A 24,560-nucleotide genomic window follows, 5' to 3' on the forward strand; every position below is an offset into this window, starting at 1 on the left:
AAATGTTTGATATTTTGAAAGACTTCTATCTGAAATTTCACATAGTAGTTCTCTAGTTTTTTGGTTACTCAGTGCTGTTACTATAAGCTGTGTTTAGACTTGTAATAGTCTAATTATTATGCCTTCTTTTCTCATTGGAAGTTTATTGGAAAAAAAACTCAATTTAATTATTTTTTTTTTAAATGTGAGTTCTATTGTTTAATATATTTATTTTATTTTAAATGATTAAAAAATGTATTATAAGTACCAGGTTGATAGACATCACAACAAATCATTTTACTTTACTTGAGCAGTGTTGCACATTGTGTGACCTAACCTAACCTTACCTTATTTCACCTAACCTAACCATACCTAGCCATTTTTAGGAGGAACATGGTTAAGAATTTGACTTAAACTGTTGTGTTGTTGTTTCCAGGTTCTGGAGAGACGGCCACCGCAACGTTCGACCTGCTGGACTCGTCGCCTTGCCAAGAGATGGCCCTGTCTCCACCGCTCACCTCAGACGCCTTCCTCACCGACACCTCCGACAGCCTGGGCCAGAGTGAACAAGATCAAGGTAGGATCACTTCATTTATACCACGAGCACTGTGACACTAGCAGTGGATAGGGAATCATTTATGGAAAATGGCGGAAAGTGATTTCGAGGATCAAACAGACTAAGCTAGCTAAATTGAGATTTTCATTAGACAATTTTTAACAAATCATTTTTTTATAAAAAGGTAATGGTTTGAAGCGCTATGAATATTTACATTTCGATTGACTTGTTTTTCGTCTAAATCGATATTTGTCCAAAACTTCAAATCCTGTTTATACCATGTAACAAAAGGTATACATCAAAAAGAGATTAAGCCTGTAACACACACTGTTTTCTATCCACACCCAATTGAACTCAGAATTTTTCAGTAAACCATCATTATAAGTTCCAAAAAATCAGTAGCGTGATTGTCAATCATGGGTAGAATTTTGCATATTACACATGTATAAAGTAATCACTTAAACCGTGCGTATGACAGGTCGTAATCCCTGTAAATACCCAGACTTTATATTCTTCATCATCGATGTTGAGTTGTCAAAAAGAGAATACAACATTTTGTAAACACGTGAACGAAAAACACATATTTTTGTTACGAAAAAAGATTATCAACAATAAATATGTTTCTTTGCAAATAGAATGCAATAAGTAATTTTCTTGCATTGAATTTTATTTCGAGAATTCTTGTTTTTCTAGAGCTAAGCAGAAAACCCAAAATATATAAGTAAATTCTAAATGTACGAAACACAGTATTCAAATCAAAATGTTTTTCAACATGTTATTTTTTAACAATATTGAGGATGGAATCGCTGCAAACATTGCGGAGTATTCGAGGACTCGCGTGTTTTGTGGATTTTTGTTGGAAATAAATTCGGGTTGCGTATTTTTTGCATAAAATAAAACCTCTTCCAATAGATTTGGGGAAAACATTTTCCGGTTCTTGCTGGCTGTTTTATACGGAAACGATTTTTATATAAATCCCCGCCATTTTCCACAAAACTTTTTTTTCAAATAAATTATATGGGACTAAAATGTAGATACTAAAATAATTATTTTATCGATCAAAATGACCGCCTGAAGATTCTACTGAAAATATATTAATTGTAAAATAATTATTTTTACGTGTCTAAAAAATAAAAAAAATATAATTTTTGACAAAAAAATATATTTTTATTAAAAAAATAAAATTACCTAAAAACGTTACGTGTCTTAAATTGATATTTCAACATTACTTTAAGCATTTTTGCCAAAAAAAAAACATAAAATCGTTTGAATAAATAACAAAACTCGACTTTCAAAGTGATATTGAATTAGCAAAAGCTAACAAAAAGTATAGAAATAATGTTACTCCAGATGTCTTATTTTTATCTAGGAATATTTCGGTTAAATATGGGAAACGTGTTTACATCGATTCAAAGTACATGTGACTTCTAAGCGAGGTTTAATAACATATTTTTCAAATGAGGGTGGTATTCCGGGGGTGGGGATTTGATTCCGATCACTCTGTTTTTTACAGGCTTTTTTAATATCGTAATAAACAAATCTTGAAAACTAGTAGTGCCATAAATAAATTAAAACTCGAATTAAATTGAACTTCTAAACATTAATAACCAAAGCCTGAATAAAGTTCTTACAAGTTATGGTGAATTCAGAATGTATTTACTCTTAATTAAATATCAATACACTTTATATTATTATACACGTATATTTCGGTCACGGGTAATCACCCTTTCTGTTTTGTATTGCCAATAAGGGATTCGCTACATATTTAACGAGTTCCCGAATTTCATAACTCAGAATAAATTTTTAATTATCTCAACAACAAGAATAACAACATCCACCCTCTCACCCTTTGCGCCAGTACCTCTTTTCGCCCACAGTTTGGGGTCGTTGCTAGAAATTTCCAAATCTCCAATAAATAATACCGAAGCAGAAACTTGGGTATCGGGTTTGGTCCTATTTAAGCTGTTTAGGCCTCTACCTCACCCCACGCTTTGTAAAGTGTATATAAATAAACATTAGCATTTTATATATTTAACCTTTACAAACCTCGTATGAATAATGTAACGTTATATTTTAAGTTGCATGTATTTTATATTATTTCAATATTGAGGAAGCAATTAATAATTGCAAAATACTTCCTTATAAATCTCACTTAAAGTAGGATAGAAAGATTATTGGAAAGAATTCTGGATATTTAAAAATTATGTTATTTTTTATGATACATGTACAATTAATGAAAGAGGCATAGCGGAAATGTTTTTCAATGCCCTTTTTTGTATCAATATTTTACGACACATTTTTATAATTTGACTAACTAAGAATAAAAACCATCGCAGAAATATAGAAATAAATATAATAAACATACTAGTAAAAAAAACCCCGTCTCTAAAAATCACTATGGAATTACACATTTTACATCTATACATTTTGTGTAGGTGTAAGCGTGTGCATTTTGCTATGAAAATGGTGGATAGTGTTTCTTGCATACTGTTATAGCGATTGTCCTGACGAAGGCACTGGTACTTGTGTAAACTGGTAGACTTGAGTGAGCGGTTATATACAAATATTGAAAAAAACGTGTTGTTAAAATTAACTGCTCTCAAGCAAGATAAGTGTACTCAGTGAATAGGGCACATGACGCTTAATTTCGAAGTATCTTTGCTCGAATCTCACATCAGACAGTAAGTAATAGTAGGTATTTAAATTAATTTATTATTAAAGTAATGTCTTGAATTTCACAAACTATCTTTGTCGTAAAAATCAATGATTGAAGTGGCGTGATAAAAGTTACCATTCTGTATATTTTCCCATTTGCTGATGAAGCAGGAGTATTGTTTTTTTTATATAAGAGAAATAAAGGTTTTTATAAAATGTAACAGCTCTCAGATATTTAACATTCTACTCTGATAGACATATATGTAGTACATAAGTCACAAATAATTTTATGTTTTATAAATATATATATATATATATATATATATATATATATATATATATATATATATATATATATATATATTTATATATATATATATTTATATATATATATACATATATAAATATGTATATATATATATTTATATACATATATATATATATATATATATATATATATATTTATATACATATATATATATATATATATATATATATATATATATATATATATATATATATATATATATATATATATATATATATATATATATATAAATATATACATATATATATATATATATATATATATATATATATATATATATATATATATATATATATATATATATATATATATATATATATATATATATATATATATATATATATATGTATATATATAATATATATATATATATATATATATATATATATATATATATATATATATATATATATATATATATATATAAATATATATATAAATATATACATATATATATATATATATATATATATATATATATATATATATATATATATGTGTGTGTATTTTTTTTTAAACATTACAATATATTAATTAAAATGTCATGATTGATCAATATGAACCCTTTTTATGACTAACTTATGGTATACCTTAGCAGTATTAGAATTAAATTCACAATGCTCACTCATTTTTAATTTTTCCCACACTCCTCCTACTTTATCTACTTTTTAATTACGTCTTACTTTTTTGAGATATTGAATAAGCTTGGCGAAAAAAAGTTCATAACAAATTGATATATAATTTTTTGAGCAAAAATTACATTATTTTATCGGCTAACAGCGTCTCACGCCGATAAAATAATGTAATTTTTGCTCAATTTTTTTTTACCTATAGCTTTTAATTCATTTTATTAATTTTTTTTAGTTTTACTATAAAACTAGAACTAAACTTTGAAATTTCAATTAAATTTGAGTAGTGTGACTGTCAATCGTGGGTTGAATAGTGAATATTACAGTGTGAAAAGTGATTACTTTACGTGATAAGCCCTGTAAACAGACTTCCATATTCTTCTTTATCTACATATATTGAGATGTCATATGAATTCACCCTATTGTTTACCCCAAGATAAATAAAGAGATGGTAAAAGAACTCTCGTCTATCTGTCACTTGTCTGTTATCTTCCGATATCAATTAATTATCGTGTTTTTATAACCAACTCTCCTTAATGTTCTTCCACATTTTAATTCTTCAACTATTTTTAATATTAAAAATAAGTCCTGGTAAGATATCATCAAGTTTTCTCTTATCGTAATCAGAGGAAGCCGAAAAAGTGAATTCCCCGAGCTCGCGAGAAAGGGGGTTTTAGAGTTTTGTTTCCAGAAAACCTTCTAAAAAGTACTTTAGAGCAGCAGTATTAAACTGTATTAGATTAAGGCAATGCTCCAGAGACCTTTTCGGGGAATTTGTTTCTTTCAAAACATTGTAATCAATCTTCGGGCTCTTCGTACTACTGGAGTACAAACCGTATTAATAGTTCAAGCCCGCAGGGTGGGGGGAGGGCTGGGAGGGCGGGGAGGAGGAAGGAAGTTAGAAAAGTTTCAGGATCGGGGTAAGTTCGGATGAGTAACGCCATATTTTCAGCGCTCTTGTTTCTGTTTCAGCCACAGGAATATTGATTTTATCGCTTGCAAGCAAAACTAAACGCGAGGTATTATCAGAAGTAGGAGCATACAGGACCATTTATTATGTAATAGGTATACGGGCTCTAACCTTTGTTATAAAACGACTGGGCCACATAATAAAACAGATGGTACTAAGCTACATCATATACTATTCATAACTCGCTGTAAAACAGGCGACCTATTCAAATACTTGAAAAAAGTATCTGCGTTGTTCAAAGCAGTTTGGATCTCTGTTTACAATAGTTTCATATATTTGTATCAGATAATACCATCGACTTAATTTCCATTAGATATGACGGCATATGTTTGTATATATTCCACTATGGACTTTGGAAACATTGCAGAGCCGATCAATGGACAAATGTTGGTACATGTATATATGGTATGTCAATAGATAGTACCAAATCATGTATGAATCCATGTCAATTCAAATCTAAATGTTCGTTTGATCAACATCTTAAATTTCCAAAGTTATTTTCATTTTTTTTGACACAGTGCTATATTTAAAAACGCCTGTGTTTTTTTTATGCGCTATTTATTATTGTCTGTTTGATTTCGCTAAACCTTGGCATCGTGCAACCGGATACAGCTCATTATAAGAATGACAATTACATTTATTTTTATGAAGTTCAAAGTATTATTTTATTCAAATGTTGAGAAAATACAAATGATCGCCGGCTATTCATTCATTCAAACAAATCGATAATAAATTATGAATGACATTCGTGTTGTAGAAAGGTACCTACCTTATGAATTCATTGCTTTCATTTACTTGTTGAAAATAAGAAATAATAAATTAAGATTTTAAACTGCTCAGTCAGGTAAATATTTTTTACATTTTTCACACTATTAGCACACTTTGCACTCCATCGTTTTTACAACTGGTTTTCAGATCAAAATAGATATTACTATAATAAAACAGTCTATTATATATCAGTTTGTATTATTAACATAAGAATTTCTCTGACGTCACGTTTTCCAACTTGTAAAACTAGGGGGTGTAGTATAATAAGATTGATTGATGTTTAATTAATTTGATGTATCCACGACAAAGTATTAACTTCTAATTAGATTTTAATTTGACAGTTCAGCCTATGTAATTATCTTTCAAGCTTGTGTAATTACCATTACAATGTTATATAAACGTAAAAATATTAAACGAGGAACTACAAATTAAACTGATAGATGGTTAAAATTAAAAGGTACATTTCATATTTGAAATGCCAGATCAATATATTTGTTAGATATTCAATCTCAAAAAAGTGTGTCAATTTGCTGTGGGCCAAAATCGCAAAAAAATATCATTCACCGTCACTAATTAGTATGCTTAGAGTAACTATGTTTATTTTTAATTAATGTTTTATTTAGTAAATACCACTATTTCTTAAAATCTACTGTGACACGTGTTTCGATGCATTCCGCATCATTTTCAAACACCGTATGCGGAATGATGCGAATGCATCGAAACACGTGTCACAGTAGATTTTAAGAAATAGTGGTATTTACTAAATAAAACATTAATTAAAAATGGATACATTTTACCACAAAGTGACTGCCGAATCAATTAATGAAATAACTATGTTTAATCGTGAAAAATAATGAAGCTATCTTTAATTAGGTTATATTTGTAATAATTTACTTTGATTTATATTTCAACAACCTTGATTTTGAAAAATATGGTCCGAATAAATTAATGATTAAGTAAAAAGGAAGTTGAGTTTCCGTCAAAGACTAATAATTTCGTAAGAAAAACGAAAATCTCCTCGAGTACATCTAAAATTCATAGCGATTTAATATTTAACATTATTTGAGATTTCCAGTAATTTTATTAACTTCAAATATACATTTTATAATATTTCGATGGGAAATTGTTTGGTTTATAATTGTAAAATATTTTGTTTATTACTAAAAAGTTTGGTTGTTTAAAATCCGGTTTTACAATTAATATATCGAAATCAAATATTTTTATAAATCAGGTTGTTGAGTGACAGCTGTTGCGCTATGTTAGAATTATTAAAGAGTGATGTAAATCAATTTGAATTAATGAATTTCATACGAAAATGAAATTCAAAATATTGCACATCAAAATATAAAATAGTACCTACATTTATCGAAAAAATATCAGGCTAACTTTGAAATATTCAAGTGATCTTATATTTATAGTTAATTTAGGAAAGGCGAGGTGTTTAACCCAGAGTCTGCTATTTAAGCACAAGATTTCATTAAAAATATCATGATAGGAAACGTAGAATATTGTTGATTTATTTCAAGTTTCTATTATCAATAATATAAATATCAATAAAATAAAAGTATTTTGTATTTTGCATATTAAAATCATTGATAATTTTATGGTATGGTAATAAAACACTCTCCTTATCATTCATTGTTTACTTTGTGTAATATCACTTTTGTAAACACTTATTCGTTATTTACACAAATAAACTACCGAAGCTTTTCATGAGTAAATATTCTGGATCGATTTTTCTAATCAATTACGTGTATGTTTTATATTCATTGAAGGAAAAGGTAAAATAGATTTGAACCTTAAATGTTAGGGCCATGTTGAAATAAATAAATAAATAGGTTCATTAAACAGTCACGGATAATACTCTGGAAGGAGCATCGCAGAGATGTGATGTCTTTGAGAAAAGAGGATTTACTCTTTATTATTCATAATGTCCTGGGAGAACGTAAAGTGGATCAACCGGTCTTATCGTGTCCTGTGAATTCTTTATCTATCGAGGACTCTCCTTAGTGAGCACTGAGAATCAGCCCCGATTATAAGGAATTTGTAATGCATATAATATGAGGCGTCTAGGAACAATATCGTGCAAAACCATCTGTGAATGAGCTATACATATTTGGTTTATCCTGCAGCATTTTATTAACAAAATTCATTTCACCACGCTTAGAAGTTGAAAACATTAAATAAATCTACTTTCATTAAATGATTTGGTAATTACTTTGTGGTAATATTTATCCATTTTTAATTTAAATTATATTGTAACACGTGTTTCAACGTATTCTGCATCGCTTTTAAACACCGAATGTGAAGCTATATGTATCTAAATTGAAGTTGTGTCCTTAGGACGTTGAAGTAAGGCGTTTACCAACCATTTAATAGATAACAACCACACGCATGACGACAAAAATAACATAAAAATACTTGAAATGATTGATACAAAATAATTAAAAATAATTGAAATTCATAAAAGTATTCATAATAATTTACCCATAATTAACAATATGATAATGACTTAAGCCTCCATGTATCCATATTCCCACTAAAGATGGACACAACTCTAAAATTTAGACACAGCTCCATATATGGTGTTTAAAAAGTATGCGGAATGCGTCAAAATACGTGTAGCAATATATTTAAAGAAATAGTGGTACTTACCAAGTGAAATTTATATTTTCAATATATTTTCCACAAAAATTAGAAAAAAAAATCATAAAAAAGTCAAACAAATCTTTTCATTTTAAAATATCGTAGTTATATGTACGTAAAATGTGAGTCAATGATTATTATTCAAACGTTATATGAGGTCATCTGTTGCAGGCAACCTTAACCTATTATTTTCTGAGTAACTTTTCACGATGTTTCTAAATGTATCTTCTCTTCAGTATTCCGGTAATTAAGCAAGAACGAATGAAGAAAGATCAAAGTCTACGCCGTCTTATATTACTCAGATCTGAAGTTAGTTTTACACAAACAAGATGGCGGATGCGACTCGAGATTGTTTATTTACTGAACATGGGAAAAGAAGAAATTAGTCAACTTGAATTAGAACGTAAAATACGCAAAGAAGAGAAAACGCATATATTGAATATGTTTTGCTCATTGAGAAAGTAAAACGTAAACCAGCATATAACTATAAAGGATTTAACGTGTTAGTAAATATTTTATAGCAAATAAATGAGTAAGATTTATTTATGAAATAATAAATCTTTTAAAAAAATGAATATTGAAACTACTGGGTATGACTGGGTATTTTCTGTATTTTATTTGTTTTAAAGAATACAGATATAAACTTTGAAGTTCTGAAATACCTTTTTTTAAGCTATTAAAAGGAATATCAAGAGGGTAGTGCTTTTAATGCTGATTATATTATAAACTGTCTGTACTTGGCTACGAGTTGCTATGGCTTAGTCAAGTAACGAGTGTCTAATGAGAAATACATTAAACAGCATGAATTTACAATATGTATAATTTCACAATGCCTGTGCTTGTAATTCGGTGAAATTATTGAAAATCTATCAAACAATAATGCAATCTAAAACATTCAAAATGTTAATTGACATCTGTCATGAAGCATGCTATCTACCATGAGCATTGAGGTAAAAATGAAAATTCTGGTTTACAAAAATATACGTTCATTGAAATTCAAGGTTGTGTTAAAATATCAAAGCTATTCAATAATAGCTTTGATAGATAGATAGATAGATAGAATTGATGAATGTGTCACTTAACCAAGCCTATGATAGTCGTTAACTCTGTAAAAGCCCAGACATATATATTTTTCTTCATCTTTGTTGAGATGTCAAAAAAATAATTAAGGAGACTTGAGATTTTGAGCAAAAATTTAAGACAAAATGTATATACATTTTATTTTATTGATTTGTCTGATGCGAACTATGTATATATCGACTACCATATGTATCTACTTTCACAAAAAATCGTCAAACTGATTTCATTTTATAATTTTTTGTAAGTGGATATAACATATGGATATTATGTAGGAATATTTTCGGATCGTGTATTCGGGATGAGAAATTTTACAAATGTAAATCTCGGTTTGGAAAATGAGAGCATTCCCGTTTGTCATCGCGCATTAAGGTCTAAAAACATGTGAGCACCCCCGAGGAAATGAGACAAGTCGTCATTTGTGGTGTGCTCGAGACTCGCTCGTGTCATGCAAGGAGCCTAGTTTGGTGTACCCCATACAGCGCTGCACCAGTAGCGCCGGCGCCAGGCGCCAGGCACCAATCTGCGCTGTGATTTCCCGCGAGGGTTCGCGAAAACCAGAAACCGTCACCGTGTCCCGCTCATCAGAACGATTCAACAACTACAATAATCTCAAACTGTTTATGTTTTGCAGTAGAAAACATTTATATATTTTATCAAAACTATTCGAACTTGGGCAAAATATCAAATATTTTAATACAAATACACGGAAATAGAGAGCATAATTTTTGAAGTTCTTGTATTTTGAGTTTTACTTAATTTAGTTGGCCTTGTTGTTGAACAACAACAACAATAAACTTTTGCTGATTTTAGATTGAACGTATGTTTTTAGCTTCAAAATGGCATTCATTGTCGTAAAAGTTAGTGAACGTCATCATAAGAACATATTATATTTATAAAATCGTCAAAAGGATAGTCAATGGATTTAATTCATATCGTATTTCGTATGGGGAACATAATACATTTTGACATCTCAATATTCTCGTAGATAAAGAAAAATATGGAGGTCTGGGCATTTACACCCGTCACGATTTTAAGACCCGTCGTAGGCTGGTTTAAGTGATCACTTTATACACGCGTAACATTCACCATTCTAGCCGTCATTGACAACCTCATCATCTAAAAATTTTAAAACTCATATCTATGATTGCTTTGAGTAAGCTTTGTATTAAGGCAGAGATCCTTATTTTTAAACGTATGTTTGATCTTTCCTGAACAATTTTACAAACTGGAAGTCACCTGAAAACATGATTTTTGGATTTTTATGAAGCTTGTAATTTGACAAGTTATTTTATTAAAAATATTTTGGGTCGTCCAAGACCCTTGTTTACAAATCAGGGTTTCTCAACTTCGGAGTTATTTAAGTAAAATAAATTGAAGAAAATCAGATTTGTGAATAAGGATTTGAACACCCCCAAAATGTTGTGAAAATAAATAAGATTTCACATGAAAATATTGGTTCTTACCTTACATTTTACAGATACTAAGTACTGTTAGTTGGAAATACAATAATTGTGCCAAAAATGCAGCACACGAAGCGGAACGAAGAAAAAACTGTCAGTCGGAATGATGGGTGGCTAGAATAAACTTTTTCGAACATCTTGTTTGAGAAAACATCATCATGAATCATTTTGCGTTTTAATATAAGAATTATTTCATTGTTTTGGGAAATTGTTTTGGCACATACTGAAATTTATGTGCCGATACAGTCTGACAATAGAAACTTTAGTTGCTTAAGATTCATGACAGATTTATTTTATATGTAGATATGTACTCGGATATACATATATGTATATGTGTATATGTAAATTGTAAGAGGAGGTCGTAATATATAAATATATATATATATATATAATATATATATATATATATATATATATATATATATATATATATATATATATATATATATATATATATATATATATATATATATATATATATATATATATATATATATATATATATATATATATATATATATATATTTATACTACGACCTGAAGTTATAAATACATGAAACAATCAAAAATAAATCGCTGACTTTCAACCAAAGTATTGTACAGTACAATGCACAAGCAAATATCTTGAAGAAACGAGTTTTGATCTAGCCACCTCTGCTAAATGTTAGGAAAAAGATGTGTTTTATTTAAGGGTAATGAATTAACATGTGTCTAGCCAAGTCTCGATTTCATTTAAGATATTTAAATGAAAAAAAATAGTTCTGGTTTTAATTTATTTGATCGCGTCAATAACTTAAAAATAACAATGTCCGTGATGATCAATAAAAAAAAATTTATGTCAATAATATTCACATTGTCAGGTGAAGGTTAACTACATAAAATAACAATGTGTTGAATTACAATTTTGCCGAGAAATTACCTTTTATTAGTAAGGAAAGCGTACCAATATTTCATTATTAAATTATTCATTATGAGATCAAATTAATTTGGTAAATTTCTCAAACGCGTTTGGAAGCATTCCGTTATTATTTTAATGAAGGAACATCAAAACTGTCAGTTCCATGATATTCTTGTATCAAAGTGACGTTCATCAAAAGAAGCCATTCTTACTTTAAAAAATCCTCCTAAAACAATTATTTCTTCACCTGTTTGGATAGGAATTCGCCATTTAAAATATGTATAAACGTTCACACGCAACTGGCAGGCGTAACTGTCACTTCCGAAATTACAAGTTTCTTCGTCAGACACTCGAAATAAAATATTCAGGAAGTTTCATTAATCTTTGTGTTTCGCTCGTCAATGGCGGAGTCTCTTCAAATATTTAATATTTTACGTTTCTCTTCCAAAATGTTCATATTCCTTTGTAATTTTTTACGTCAATTCTTTTTCGTTTTCGTTTTTGACACACTTTTCTCGGAAAAGTCGTAAATTTTAATCCGGTTATTCTGGGCCGGACCGAGTCTCGACACAAATGGCTTCTTCATTGGGTATTTTTTGTTTGTTTTGTTTTATTTTCTTAAGCGATTTAGTAACAATGCTCTCTTTCATAATACCGCTAATATAATTTTCTTCTCTTTTAGATTGAAAAAATGCTACGAACGTTGCCAAAAGATGTCGAGATAATGGTCATGATATTATGGAAAGCGCAGTGATTATGATACATGAACAAATGAAAGGACCCTTTACATTCTTTTCTTTTGTATATTTGTACAAAATGTTTGTAATAGTTATTTAATAACATATTTGTTTAAACGAATGATTTCACTTTTTGTCCAAATTTATTCATAATATTATGATAATAAAAACATATTAAAAATCAATATTAAATAATCGTAGGTAGGTATAATATTTAACTATAAATAAATATGATACATTTATTATTCTATTTCTTTTTTTCATTTTTCTCAAACACAACAAACATTTTTTCGTTTCACGTAGCCGAATCATGTATATCATAAAGTTTATCGATAATATTTAAAATTATCTAATTACATTTCTTGGTTGAAATGGATTTATAAATATTAAAACACTCAATTCAAAGCTTTTCCGACGTATTAATTTTACCAAGTTTAGTCATCATCGACATCGTGAGGATAGTTAGACGATGTCGGTAACGACAATACTAGGTCGCTGGTAAAGTAAATAAATGGCCATAACATATTTTTACATAAACGATATTGCTTGATAATATCTTTCTATTTTTATGTGTAGGTAAGTCTGCCTGAAAACAGAATGTAATATTACTATAAATAAATCAAAGGAAACAAATTTAATTTCGATTTTATTTGAAATATACATTTTATAATATTTGAATTTTTCCAATTTATTTTTCATTCGATAGTAACAAAAAATCTCCTTCGTCTTACTTACAATTCAGATGAAAGTTATCATGTCAAAAATCAGAGTCTCGAAAAATCTTATTTCGAGTGTCGAAAAAATATATAAAAATGTGTTTTAAAGGAACGCTTCGTTAAACCCTGTTTTATTTTTATTTATTCCAAACCTTAAGGTAAAATTTGAAGACTTCTTAAGTTCATATGACAAGCACTAATTTATTGTAACATTTAATAAAAATTACCCTAGTACTGGACTAGTACTGGACTGGTACCTGAAGCGGAAAGATGACCACCTTTCCTTCGTGTGTGAACGATCAAGATAACACTGCATTTATATGATGCAGTGCCCTATGCACCATTAGGTGCGGATGAGGGATCGAAGAGAAAGATACATTGTATGTTGGAACAAATAAAATAATGAAAAAATATCTAAAAATTAAGTAATGTGGATATCAATAATGGGTAGAATTGTGAACGTTATACAGTGTATACAGTGCCCACTTAAACCTACTTATGGTCTTAAGCCCTGTAAATGCCTTGATCTCCATACTCTCATCCCAAATTGATTTTTTTTATCTTTATCAATAAATAGCTTAGTGAAAGAAAAGCTTAAATGTCTGAAAAAGGCTGTTTTCTGCTATCCATCAATTTGGTTCTTCATAATTTTGACCGAATGTCATTGTTTCAGGGACAGAGAGCGGCGGTGGCAGTAGATTTGTGTCCAGAAGACTCCGTCCGAAGGCAGCTTCCCCCAGCAGACAGGGCCCCCAGCAGTGTCAGGTCAGTTTAAGGCCCAATATACGATAAATCACAACTTAATTTTATATTAACCCAAGTAACATTTGACGTGATTGATTTTTTTGAAAACAAAAGAATTATAAAAAAAAGTTCAAGTAAAATTTTAATACATTTATATGTGTATATATATACATATATATATATATATATATATATATATATATATATATATATATATATATATATATATATATATATATATATATATATATATATATATATATATATATATATATATATATATATATATATATATATATATATATATATATATATATATATATATTAATATATTTATATATATATATATATATATATATATATATATATATATATATATATATATATATATATATATATATATACAGGCCTTGAAAAATAATGATAAATGTTTATTCTAATACTCAGTCAACCGTGATTCGTTTTTAAAAAAATGTTTTTAAGTAAACAGTACGATTCTATGAATTGATAACAAACAAATTATGATGAAAAAACAAATTATTTGAAAAAAAAACATGATACGTTCTAAAAAAAATACTAGAAACCCATAATTCACCTCTGGTCGATGTAATCCTAATACTGCCAATACTGCCACATTTGTACAAGAGTGTCGAAAATCGATGATTGGCAGAATTTAATATGAAGGAACATAAATCTGAGTTAGAGGCAATGAAAACAATAAGACAGATTCTTTGAGGTAGTTTGGACACGTGGAACTAATGGATGATTAGAGAATAACTAAAATAGTATAAGAGAATAGAACGAGAATGTTCAAGAAAGACTTGACACGACGAAATCAATCAGAATCTAAAATAAAAATCTTTATTACTGGAGGGCACATATGAATGACTTTATACATAGAGAGAAAACTAGGAGTTTTTGTTAGAACAGACGGGTGTGGCGTTCCATTCTCTATATCTGCCCCTGCGTTACTGGAATTCCGTGGAGGGCAGGGAAATAGTAAAGTGCGATAGTATCAAAGCTGCACTCGAAAATGCAGCTTAAAGAGTCCATTAGGGGGATTAATTTGACAAATTGCCGGACATAGCAACGACATTGGAAATGCATTCACCGATTGTTTCATATTATTGCCATCACAAGCTTTTATTACTCAGTGTACTTATGGCAAGTGTTAGTAATTTCGTGACTAATTTCACAGTCCTTTACTTGAATATATTCCTATATTTATCGTTCATCAAAATTGGTTAACGATGAATATTGGGAGAAATAACGATGAATACTTATGTTCCACTCGACATTGTCAGCGCTGAGATCACTAACATTGTAAGCAGACATTGATATCACAGTGTGTCCCTCGTTTCGTACAAACTGTCTTTAACTTGATCTTTGATCCCCCTATCCCCCTATCCCCTTTTCTTCCCTCCCAGGTATTTTCCCAAATTAACAAATGTAGAATTTTGTTATTGGAACAGTAGGACATCTGAAAATTCCCTGTTAGAGTCCCGGAGTATTTTAGATATTTTTTTAGAGACATAAATATTTCGTGCGACTGTTTTTTTTTAATCACGACTTGTCATCTTTAAAAAAATGTAAAGTACTTTTAACCTTTGACTTATTCGCATATGATTATGCAAAAAATAAAAATATTTAGAATTATCATTTTACTAATTGCATCCGCCGCAAGAAGTGTTTCGATATCGTAGATATTTACATAATCCATAAATTACAATTTATCACGAACGAGCCACCATATATCAAAATCATTACCGAATGAATTGCTTTCCTTCTATTCTTGATAAATTTGCTATATTTGACAGGTTATGATAAATCGTGTACATGCTTGCCATTGATAATATTGTTTCAAATGATTTATTTGTTTACGCTTCAAATAATTAGTTTAGTTTGACCAGAAATAAATCAATAATAATTTAAAGACAATTGGTATTTATTGTTGTCATTGTCTCGATAGGCTTCCATCATTATTTATTATAAAAATCACACGATGAAATTACGTCCGGCAATAGGACGTTAAGATCTATTAGATTTAGAGGTATCTTATTTAGATATTATGACTAGACGAATAATACACATAAATGACCTTTGTGACAAATCATGATCGATATGAGTTATAGGATCCATTGTATTTATTGTATTGTATCCATCGTTGTTTTAAGGGGTCAACCTTATTCATTTATTATTAACCATACACATTCACTATCATTTAAAGATATTCAAACTGAATATGCTTAAAATCTTTGTTTTTAATAAGCAAGAATAATTTTCTTAGGCAACTTATAAATAATTGTTTTATTTGAAAACTCATTTAATAATAGATCATTTAAGATACGTCCTTTAACAGACGTGCTACCGAACGGATTAATAATAATGTGTTTAGCTCCATATTAAAATAAACTTAAGTAGATTTATATTATCCACTGACACTTCGTGATGGAATTGCATTTTTAATTTATTATTAGATTAAAACCAATATTTTTAGCTTTTCCACTTTTTTATTTGACCAGCGACCGGGTTTCGTCGTTACCGACATCATCCAGTCTGATGATGTCGGTAACGACGAAACCCGGTCGCTGGTCAAATAAAAAAGTGGAAAAGCTAAAAATATTGGTTTTAATCTAATAATAAATTATAAACTTAAGTGTTTTTAAGTATAAAATACTGTATTGTTTAAAAACAAAACTCAATACTGCGAAGGAAATAATAATTGTCGCACGTGGGCAATTGAAAGCGGATTAAAGATCTCGAGGCAACAATCATTCCAGTAATCGCGAAATGTAAAAATGCGGTGAGCAGGTCCCTTTTGTTTTAGTTTTAGCTCTCCGCAGTAATGGCCACTCCCCGCACATAAAGGGGTAATCTGCACAATTAAATGCCGCTTTGGAGGAAATATGGCGCTAATGGCCGGACAGTGGATAAGTGCGCCAACGCCTCTCCGAAGTGTACCGTGTTTGTGGAAGAGGAAACTCGCATTACTAAGAATATATCCCGCACTGTATTTGTGCATGTGTGTACGCCTGTCCACATAACTCACTATTAGCGTGTGTTCGAAGTCCAATAAACTATGATTTCACACTTGAATACAATACGTGTATGATATATGCACCTACAACTGTGAATATTTGAAAAACACAACTTTTATTCAGCATGCAGTATATGCTGGTCTGAAAAATTAAGTTGTTCCACAAAAATAAAATAATAAATGGATGGAATTTTAAATTATTGTTACTTTTTACATTTAACATTTTAACCCAATTTTTCATCACATTGCTGATTAGAAACCAAATGTGTTTTTAAAAATATTCAATTATTTTAATTTTATATAACTTTTTTTTAATTAATGCTTCTATAATGAGTTAGCAAGCGCCGAAAACTAAATGATAAAAAAATAAATCGCGATACCACTTTAGGTATTCAGTTTCACAGATTTTTGGACCCATGCAATTCACACATTATACTACATGCGACTAAATATTTTTTCCTTGGCTTGTTATATTCTCCACCATCTACAATGTGTATGACTCATGAAGGGTACCAGAAAGAGTTGGAAGTCATAAATAGTGGTGTAGTCTGTTGGACCACATGTCCAAAGTTAAAGCCACGGTTACAACTTCTAACCAGTGCCACGAGTGACACGCCACAAATAGAATGCAGAGAAATGGGGGTAAAATCGCTAATGAGACCCGACGCTGATTGCTCATTCAACTGCCGCGAATGTCAAATTCCATGTTTAACCTCTGTCACTGGTTGCCGATTGCTGATTGGTCAGCCACTCGGTGGAGGGGGTTCCGACGGCACAGCGGGCTGACTCCGACGAGCGGGTGGGTATATAATGCCGACCGACCCGAACGAGCGGATAATGCTCGCCGAGTAGAAGCCTCGATACTCATCATTGAAACATGCACAAAGCTAACCCTATATAGTGGCCGGCCGATGCAATTTTGTATAACCTAAAAGCCAATCTGCATTTAAATTGATTTGATTTACTTTGATGTTCAACGAAGATATTCATTATTTCGAACCTATTTCGTCGTTTATAAATGTTTGTTGAACTACGGGACTTGTGTTGAAACTAGGTTTATAAATCAATTAAATGATGAATAAGTCTACCGAACGATTATTTTAATCCGTTTTTTTTAATCTTTGAATGAAATGACGTTTTTACGTAACGAATGTATGACGTCACAGCTGGTGGCATGCATACGCGTTTACCGCTTTTATAAATGAAATATCTCGAAATATGACGATAATAAAAAATTCTATTAACAAAACGATCAGTATCTTTTAGAAACGTAAATCAGGTAGTTGGAAAAGGAAGGAAAACAAAAGTATGAAAAATACACGGCAGTACAGGGTGTACTCATGAAGATTTTCGATGATTTACATACAAGTTATATGAACATACATATATGATGCGTGTTTATATATTTATGTAAATAAATGCGTTCAATGAACCTATGTGACATTCCTTAAGCTATATTTTCAATTAAGTGGAGCAAAAAAAATATGTTTTTTTAGTTTGTTTATTTTTCTTTCGACGTTTCTTTGGTTACATATTATAAATACACATTATTAATTTACATAACGCAGTCATATTTTCTTTATAATTGAAATTCCAGTTCCATTACAAACTGTACGTTTTGAGGACAGAATGAAAACGTAAATTTTAAAATCAAGTACACGGCCAGAACAACTTAAGCCAGATATTTGGCACAGACTCCGAAATTCATTTAACATTTAAATTTATTAAATCACACGCCATATTTTTAAATATAATTAAATATTAAAGTAAGTTAAATAAATGTTTTAAGCTTGCGAGAAGTCACGGAAATACATTAAAATTTGCGGTTTTATTTATAAATAAAAAAGGAAATTAATTGAAAAGTAAGTCATAATTATCTTATTATTTTTTGACATCTCATCAAAGATGAAGAAGAATATGGAATTCTGGGCATTTACGGGGCTGACGACCGTCATAGGCTGGTTTCAGTGATACTTTACACACGTGTAACATTCACCAATTCTACCCATTATTGACAACCACACTACTTAAATTCTTGGAAGTTCTATATATATATATATATATATATATATATATATATATATATATATATATATATATATATATATATATATATATATATATATATATATATATATATATATATATATATATATATATATATATATATATATATATATATATATATATATATATATATATATATATATATATATATATATATATATATATATATATATATATATATATATATATATATATATATATATATATATATGAACCGATTTTGAAACATTGCTCTTGAATCACTAGAACTTCACTAGAGACATCTATTGGTGAGATGAAAAGAAGCTTTTTATATCATAATTATCGTTAACAAATTTGATTTCAGCGGTTGGCAAATTCAAATATAAAATGTTCAAATATTACCACAAATTGCGTATCGTTTCAATCGATTTTATTTAAAATACTTAGTGTGCTTTATATGACATATTCGCGAATTAAAAAATATATAAAATTACACATACAGCCAGAAAAGAGATGTATTCGGTGATCAATACGCATATCACTATCGAGATTTTAAAAATACATTTAATAAAAAAAAAACTACAACTAATGTTTTGCAATATTATTGGTTTCGTGCTTGCCTATGCATTGAATAATTTTAATGAGATAAGATGAAAATTGCATACGATTGTGAACTGTCGAGATAAATAACATGGAAAATATTTTTTAAATCGCAATATTATTTTTATTCATTCTTCTATAAGAGGCTTGTTTTCAAATGTTGTTTATTTCAGATTATGTTCGTCTAAAATCATTATTAATGTAAAGTTTGTTCTAGAAATACGAGGGGCGTAATCCTTGCGGGTTCGAGTACTTATTCTTTACTTGTCTGATCATTTATTCTCCAGGGGAAATTCTGTCAGCTTAACGTAAATTATAAATAAATTACGGGAGGAAGATCGATTCGGGTGTCGGAGGATTCGTGGGTGGAGGAGGGGGAGGGTGGAACAGGTGAATTGACGGACACTGTGAATATGAACATCAGTCGAAAATATAAGCGTGAGATGTATAAAAATTCATATGACAGAATACGGTTATTTTTTATAACTTTGTTTAACTCCTTTGCTGTCAAAATTTAACAACTATCGGATTAAGTATGTTTATCACAAATATGTATATCTACCTATTTTATCTTCTATATTTTTTGTAATTGGATCGTGACCCCGCGTGAACTCGAACTATAATTATTTCGGTCTAAGTTGTTTGCCTCCGTGGTGTAATGGTTAGCGTGTTTAACTACCGTTCTGGAGGTCCCGGGTTTGATTCCCAGGTAGGGGGGTAAAAATAAATATTGGTGATTTTACACTCTAATATAATTTTAAAATTACGCGCAGGGGTGATCACCTTGCCTTCCTGTAAGTAACGATCGAAGATAACACTGCGTCAATACAATTTAGTGCCTTACGGACCATTGGTTGCGGATAAGGGTAAGATGACGAAGAGGTTTAGTTAATATTTTAAAAAAGGTTCGTAAAACTCGTATTTTCTAGTATTATCATTCAAATTAGTTGAGATGTTTCGTGGTAACGTTGTAAATTTTGAGATAGATATTTGAGGTCTAAAACCCACCCTTCACCAGCAACACAAGCCGCGTGGGCTTAAATTTTTTAAATATTTATGTATATCTTAAAAACGCTTAAATTTACTTAAAATATTTCTTAAGCCAGCAGTAACAATTAGTATTCCCATTTTCGTTCCTACCACCCTGTAATATGTAAGTTGGGTATCGGAATACCTGATGCTTTATGTCGCGGGCACCGTGTGAACTAGTGCTGAGTGCGAGGGATGACGGGCGAGACGTGTAGAGATAAGGGTGGCGCTGTAAGTGGGATGTAAATGTGTGATGGGATCAAGGGGCATTAGAAGAGGTTTGCGTATTCCTAGAATTCGGAACACACGACGGAATTATATTTACATCGCATTTAACGAGTACTTCCCGTCTCAGGCATCAATAAATTTACTTTTTGCATTTCCATGTATATTTACTCTAGATATATTGCATGTTGGATATATATGATACATCACACAAAAGTGATAATTTAAAGTGTAAAATAAAATTAAACCTTGAAAAAATATGTAACATGATATGATAAATATATTTTATAAAGAAATAATAATAAAACGCCGTTATTAGCTTTATATGTATTAACTTTTTCTAAGAACGCGAAACGATAAATTGTTTTAAAAATAAATTATTTACATGGATAGAAAATCTTTAATTGATGAAATTAAATGTCTTAAATACGAAATATATTTTGCACTTTTAACGGTCAATCAATCCCATAAAGGGAAATGTTACGTCTTTCCTTTTATTTTTTTATTTGATTCCAAATAAATAATAAAATAATACAAAATTGCTATCATTGGCAATGAGGAAATAATGTTAATATAGTCCATGCTAGTAAGAGTTTCGTTTAATTGACCGTGTAGAAATTCAATGCTTACTTGAAAAAAAATGTATGTTAGTTATATAAGTCAAATGTACCAAAATAAGTATGTAAGTAAGTAAGTAAGAAATAAGTACCTAAGTCTTACGAATAAGTCAAGAAAATATTAAGACCCTTTTAGGCTTTATTTACCTCTTAAAGCTGTGTATGAAGGGAATAATTGTATGATTAAAGATTTATTTGTAATTTTTTTCGCAGTATAAGTTCAAACATTAGCAAAATTGACATTAGCAAACTTGACACTTGATGAGGAATATATAGTGATTGAGGTATTGCTAATGTGTTCAAGTAGCTTGATAATTGGACTGAATTACCTGAATATCCGAGTGATTAGAACTACTGTATATCATTATATGCTCCTTTGATCTTTCAATTGGAACTGATGCCTTGATATATTGATTCAGTTGCTGCTGTTTAATTGATAGTACTTCAACATAGTAAAATCCCGGCTAAATTATATACCATTTAATTTTTATTCAAAAAATGAAATAATGTACTTTGTATTTTAAAAGCATTTTCAACTTTGTGGTATGGTAATACAACACTCTTATTATCATTCATCGTTCATTTTGTGTAATACCAATTGAAAACTCAACGTCTACCAGTATAATAACTATTCCATCAAGTAAAATATAAACTTTACTTGACCATTCCATCATCAAGCTATAGTCTGTAGTTGAATGTGTTCTTTTTCGTCAAGAGTTTTAAGGTGGTGTGATTAGGAGAACGTTGAATAAGATAATGCTTAAAAACCTGTTAAGCAAGACATGTAATAAAAAAGAATAAAATGAAAATCGTTATAATTTAATCTTTTTTTTGTAACCCTTATCCGCGCCCCAATGGTGCATAGGGCACTGCGTCATATAAACGCAGTGTTATCTTGATCGTTTACATAGGAAGGAAAGGTGGTCAGCCCTCCGCTTCAGGTGCCAGTCCGGGGTAGTATTGAATGAATATCTAAGATCTAAATTTAATCTTTAAGAATGTTTATTTATTTATGTCAAATAACAACATATAAGTATGGCAAATAGCGCGATATAAAGTTTTCCATCAATATTTCAGGCCATTCAAGTAACGATTTACTTCCTTTATTATTGTTGGCTTCCCTCAGAAATAATGTATCACCCTTGTTTCAATCACAGCAAATAAATAATCTTCTTTTATAACAAACTCGGTGTATTTTTCATTTTGCTCCGACGTGAGGATAAATAAATAATAAATAAGAACAGACATTAAAAGTCAATGAATGACTTTTAGAAATTCCCTTTGTTTGAGATGAACGCCATATTTTTTCCAAAACACTCGATATTATTTGAAATAAATTTAGTTTGAACAACCCTCCTCTTTCTTTGACATTTATAAGTAGGAATGATGGATATGTACGTTGCTTATTCTATCACTTAAATTTTCATAAGAAAAAATACGCAAAATTTATGAAAAAACAGTTGAATTTTATATGGTTAAGATTTTAGATGACAATTTTTTATTTGATTTAACTCCTTTTATAGTTTTTATATCATTAATTATCACTAAACAATACTTTTAAAAAAATCAATTTTTTTTTGGTTAACAATAATTTACATTTTTTACCACAATGTAGAGTAATTGTAAACAAAATAAATATATTGAAACACTCTTCTTATCATCCATAATACCACAAAATCCCTTCCCTTTGTGTAATATCACAAAAAACAAAGTTTTTCACAAAGTGAACGATGAATGATAAGGAGAGTGTTTTTTTACCATATCATAAAGTTAACATTGCTTTTAATATACAAAATAAAATACATCGCACGCTACAGAACTTAATCGAGTGATTCGACCACGACTTCAAACTAAAATAATTCGTGTTGTACACTAAAATGACATGTTTTTAACACATCAAATTTCATGTACTGAGAATTACAATTTACATTTAAATTTTTCGTTAAAACTACACGCACTAACATGATTTGTCGTAAGTTGCCAAAATTTAGCTTATAGCAATACAATAAAAGTGGATTAACATGTCTTTAGAACCACTTTCAGACAAATAAACATATAATATAATGGTAAAAAGAAGGAGCAGAAGTTCGTTTTAGTTTTTAAAATAACATTAAAATTCGTCCATTGGTTGTCATTCTGTGCTGTGCGGTGAGTGAGATGGTGTGGTGGTGTGGGAGTGTGGGGGTGTGGGGGTGTGGGGGTGGGTGGTCATCGGTGGTCCGGTGGTGGGATGGGGTCGGGGGGAATTATGACTGTGCAAGTTAGTCAAGCCATTCTGAAACTTGGAGCAAAGCAATCTAATGAAATTATTTAATTGCTTTCTACGGAGAATTCGTTGCACCAGATGCTGTACACAGCTAACAAGGAAAACTACTAATATCTTAATATTATTTTCCAAGAAATTTTAAAAGTTTTCTATCCTTACACGAACAATCATTAAAATTGTAACAAAGTGTTACGATAAAATGATATGATATGAGGCGCAAAGTTAATATTTGGAGAGAAAAATTATGTAGTATTTCTACATTATCATTTAATCTATGATTAATTTATTTTTAATTGAATAAATTACCATGTAATTGCCTATACTGATGTTTATATTATAGAATTATTATATTTTAAAAATTTCAGAGGATTTTGTTCAGTTTAATTTTGGCAAATTTTTGTGATCAATGTGATGGAGTATCAAGGCCGTCTTTTTACGTAAGCGTGCGTGTGCATTATGCTCACAAATTTATTTTACGAAGTAACCAAAATGTATTCCGTTAGACAATATTATGTTGAAAAATTTATGGCTTATTTTACTAGCGCAAAATAGTCTTATGCAGTGCGATATTATTATTCAAATAATGCTTGTG

General features: G+C 29.7%; 1 protein-coding gene and 1 long non-coding RNA gene across 5 annotated transcripts in view; both read left to right on the top strand.

The window, feature by feature from the left end:
• The window catches only part of LOC148310829 (uncharacterized), a 252,951-nt gene that overhangs the window by 170,240 nt on the left and 58,151 nt on the right, over positions 1 to 24,560 (top strand). For all 4 annotated transcript variants that reach the window (XM_088257843.1, XM_088257842.1, XM_088257845.1 and 1 more), the window contains exons 5-6: positions 416 to 556; positions 14,096 to 14,187. In XM_088257843.1, the coding sequence (XP_088113969.1) occupies positions 416 to 556; positions 14,096 to 14,187 (233 nt within the window). The remainder of the gene's footprint in view (positions 1 to 415; positions 557 to 14,095; positions 14,188 to 24,560) is intronic.
• Positions 12,264 to 12,956, top strand: LOC148310830 (uncharacterized). Its single transcript, XR_015837353.1, has 2 exons — positions 12,264 to 12,558; positions 12,652 to 12,956. It is a non-coding gene; the product is annotated as an uncharacterized LOC148310830 (long non-coding RNA).

Source organism: Brachycentrus maculatus, unplaced genomic scaffold (assembly GCF_059751285.1).
Source record: "Brachycentrus maculatus isolate JH-2025_06_01 unplaced genomic scaffold, ASM5975128v1 h1tg000087l, whole genome shotgun sequence".
NCBI lineage: Eukaryota > Metazoa > Arthropoda > Insecta > Trichoptera > Brachycentridae > Brachycentrus > Brachycentrus maculatus.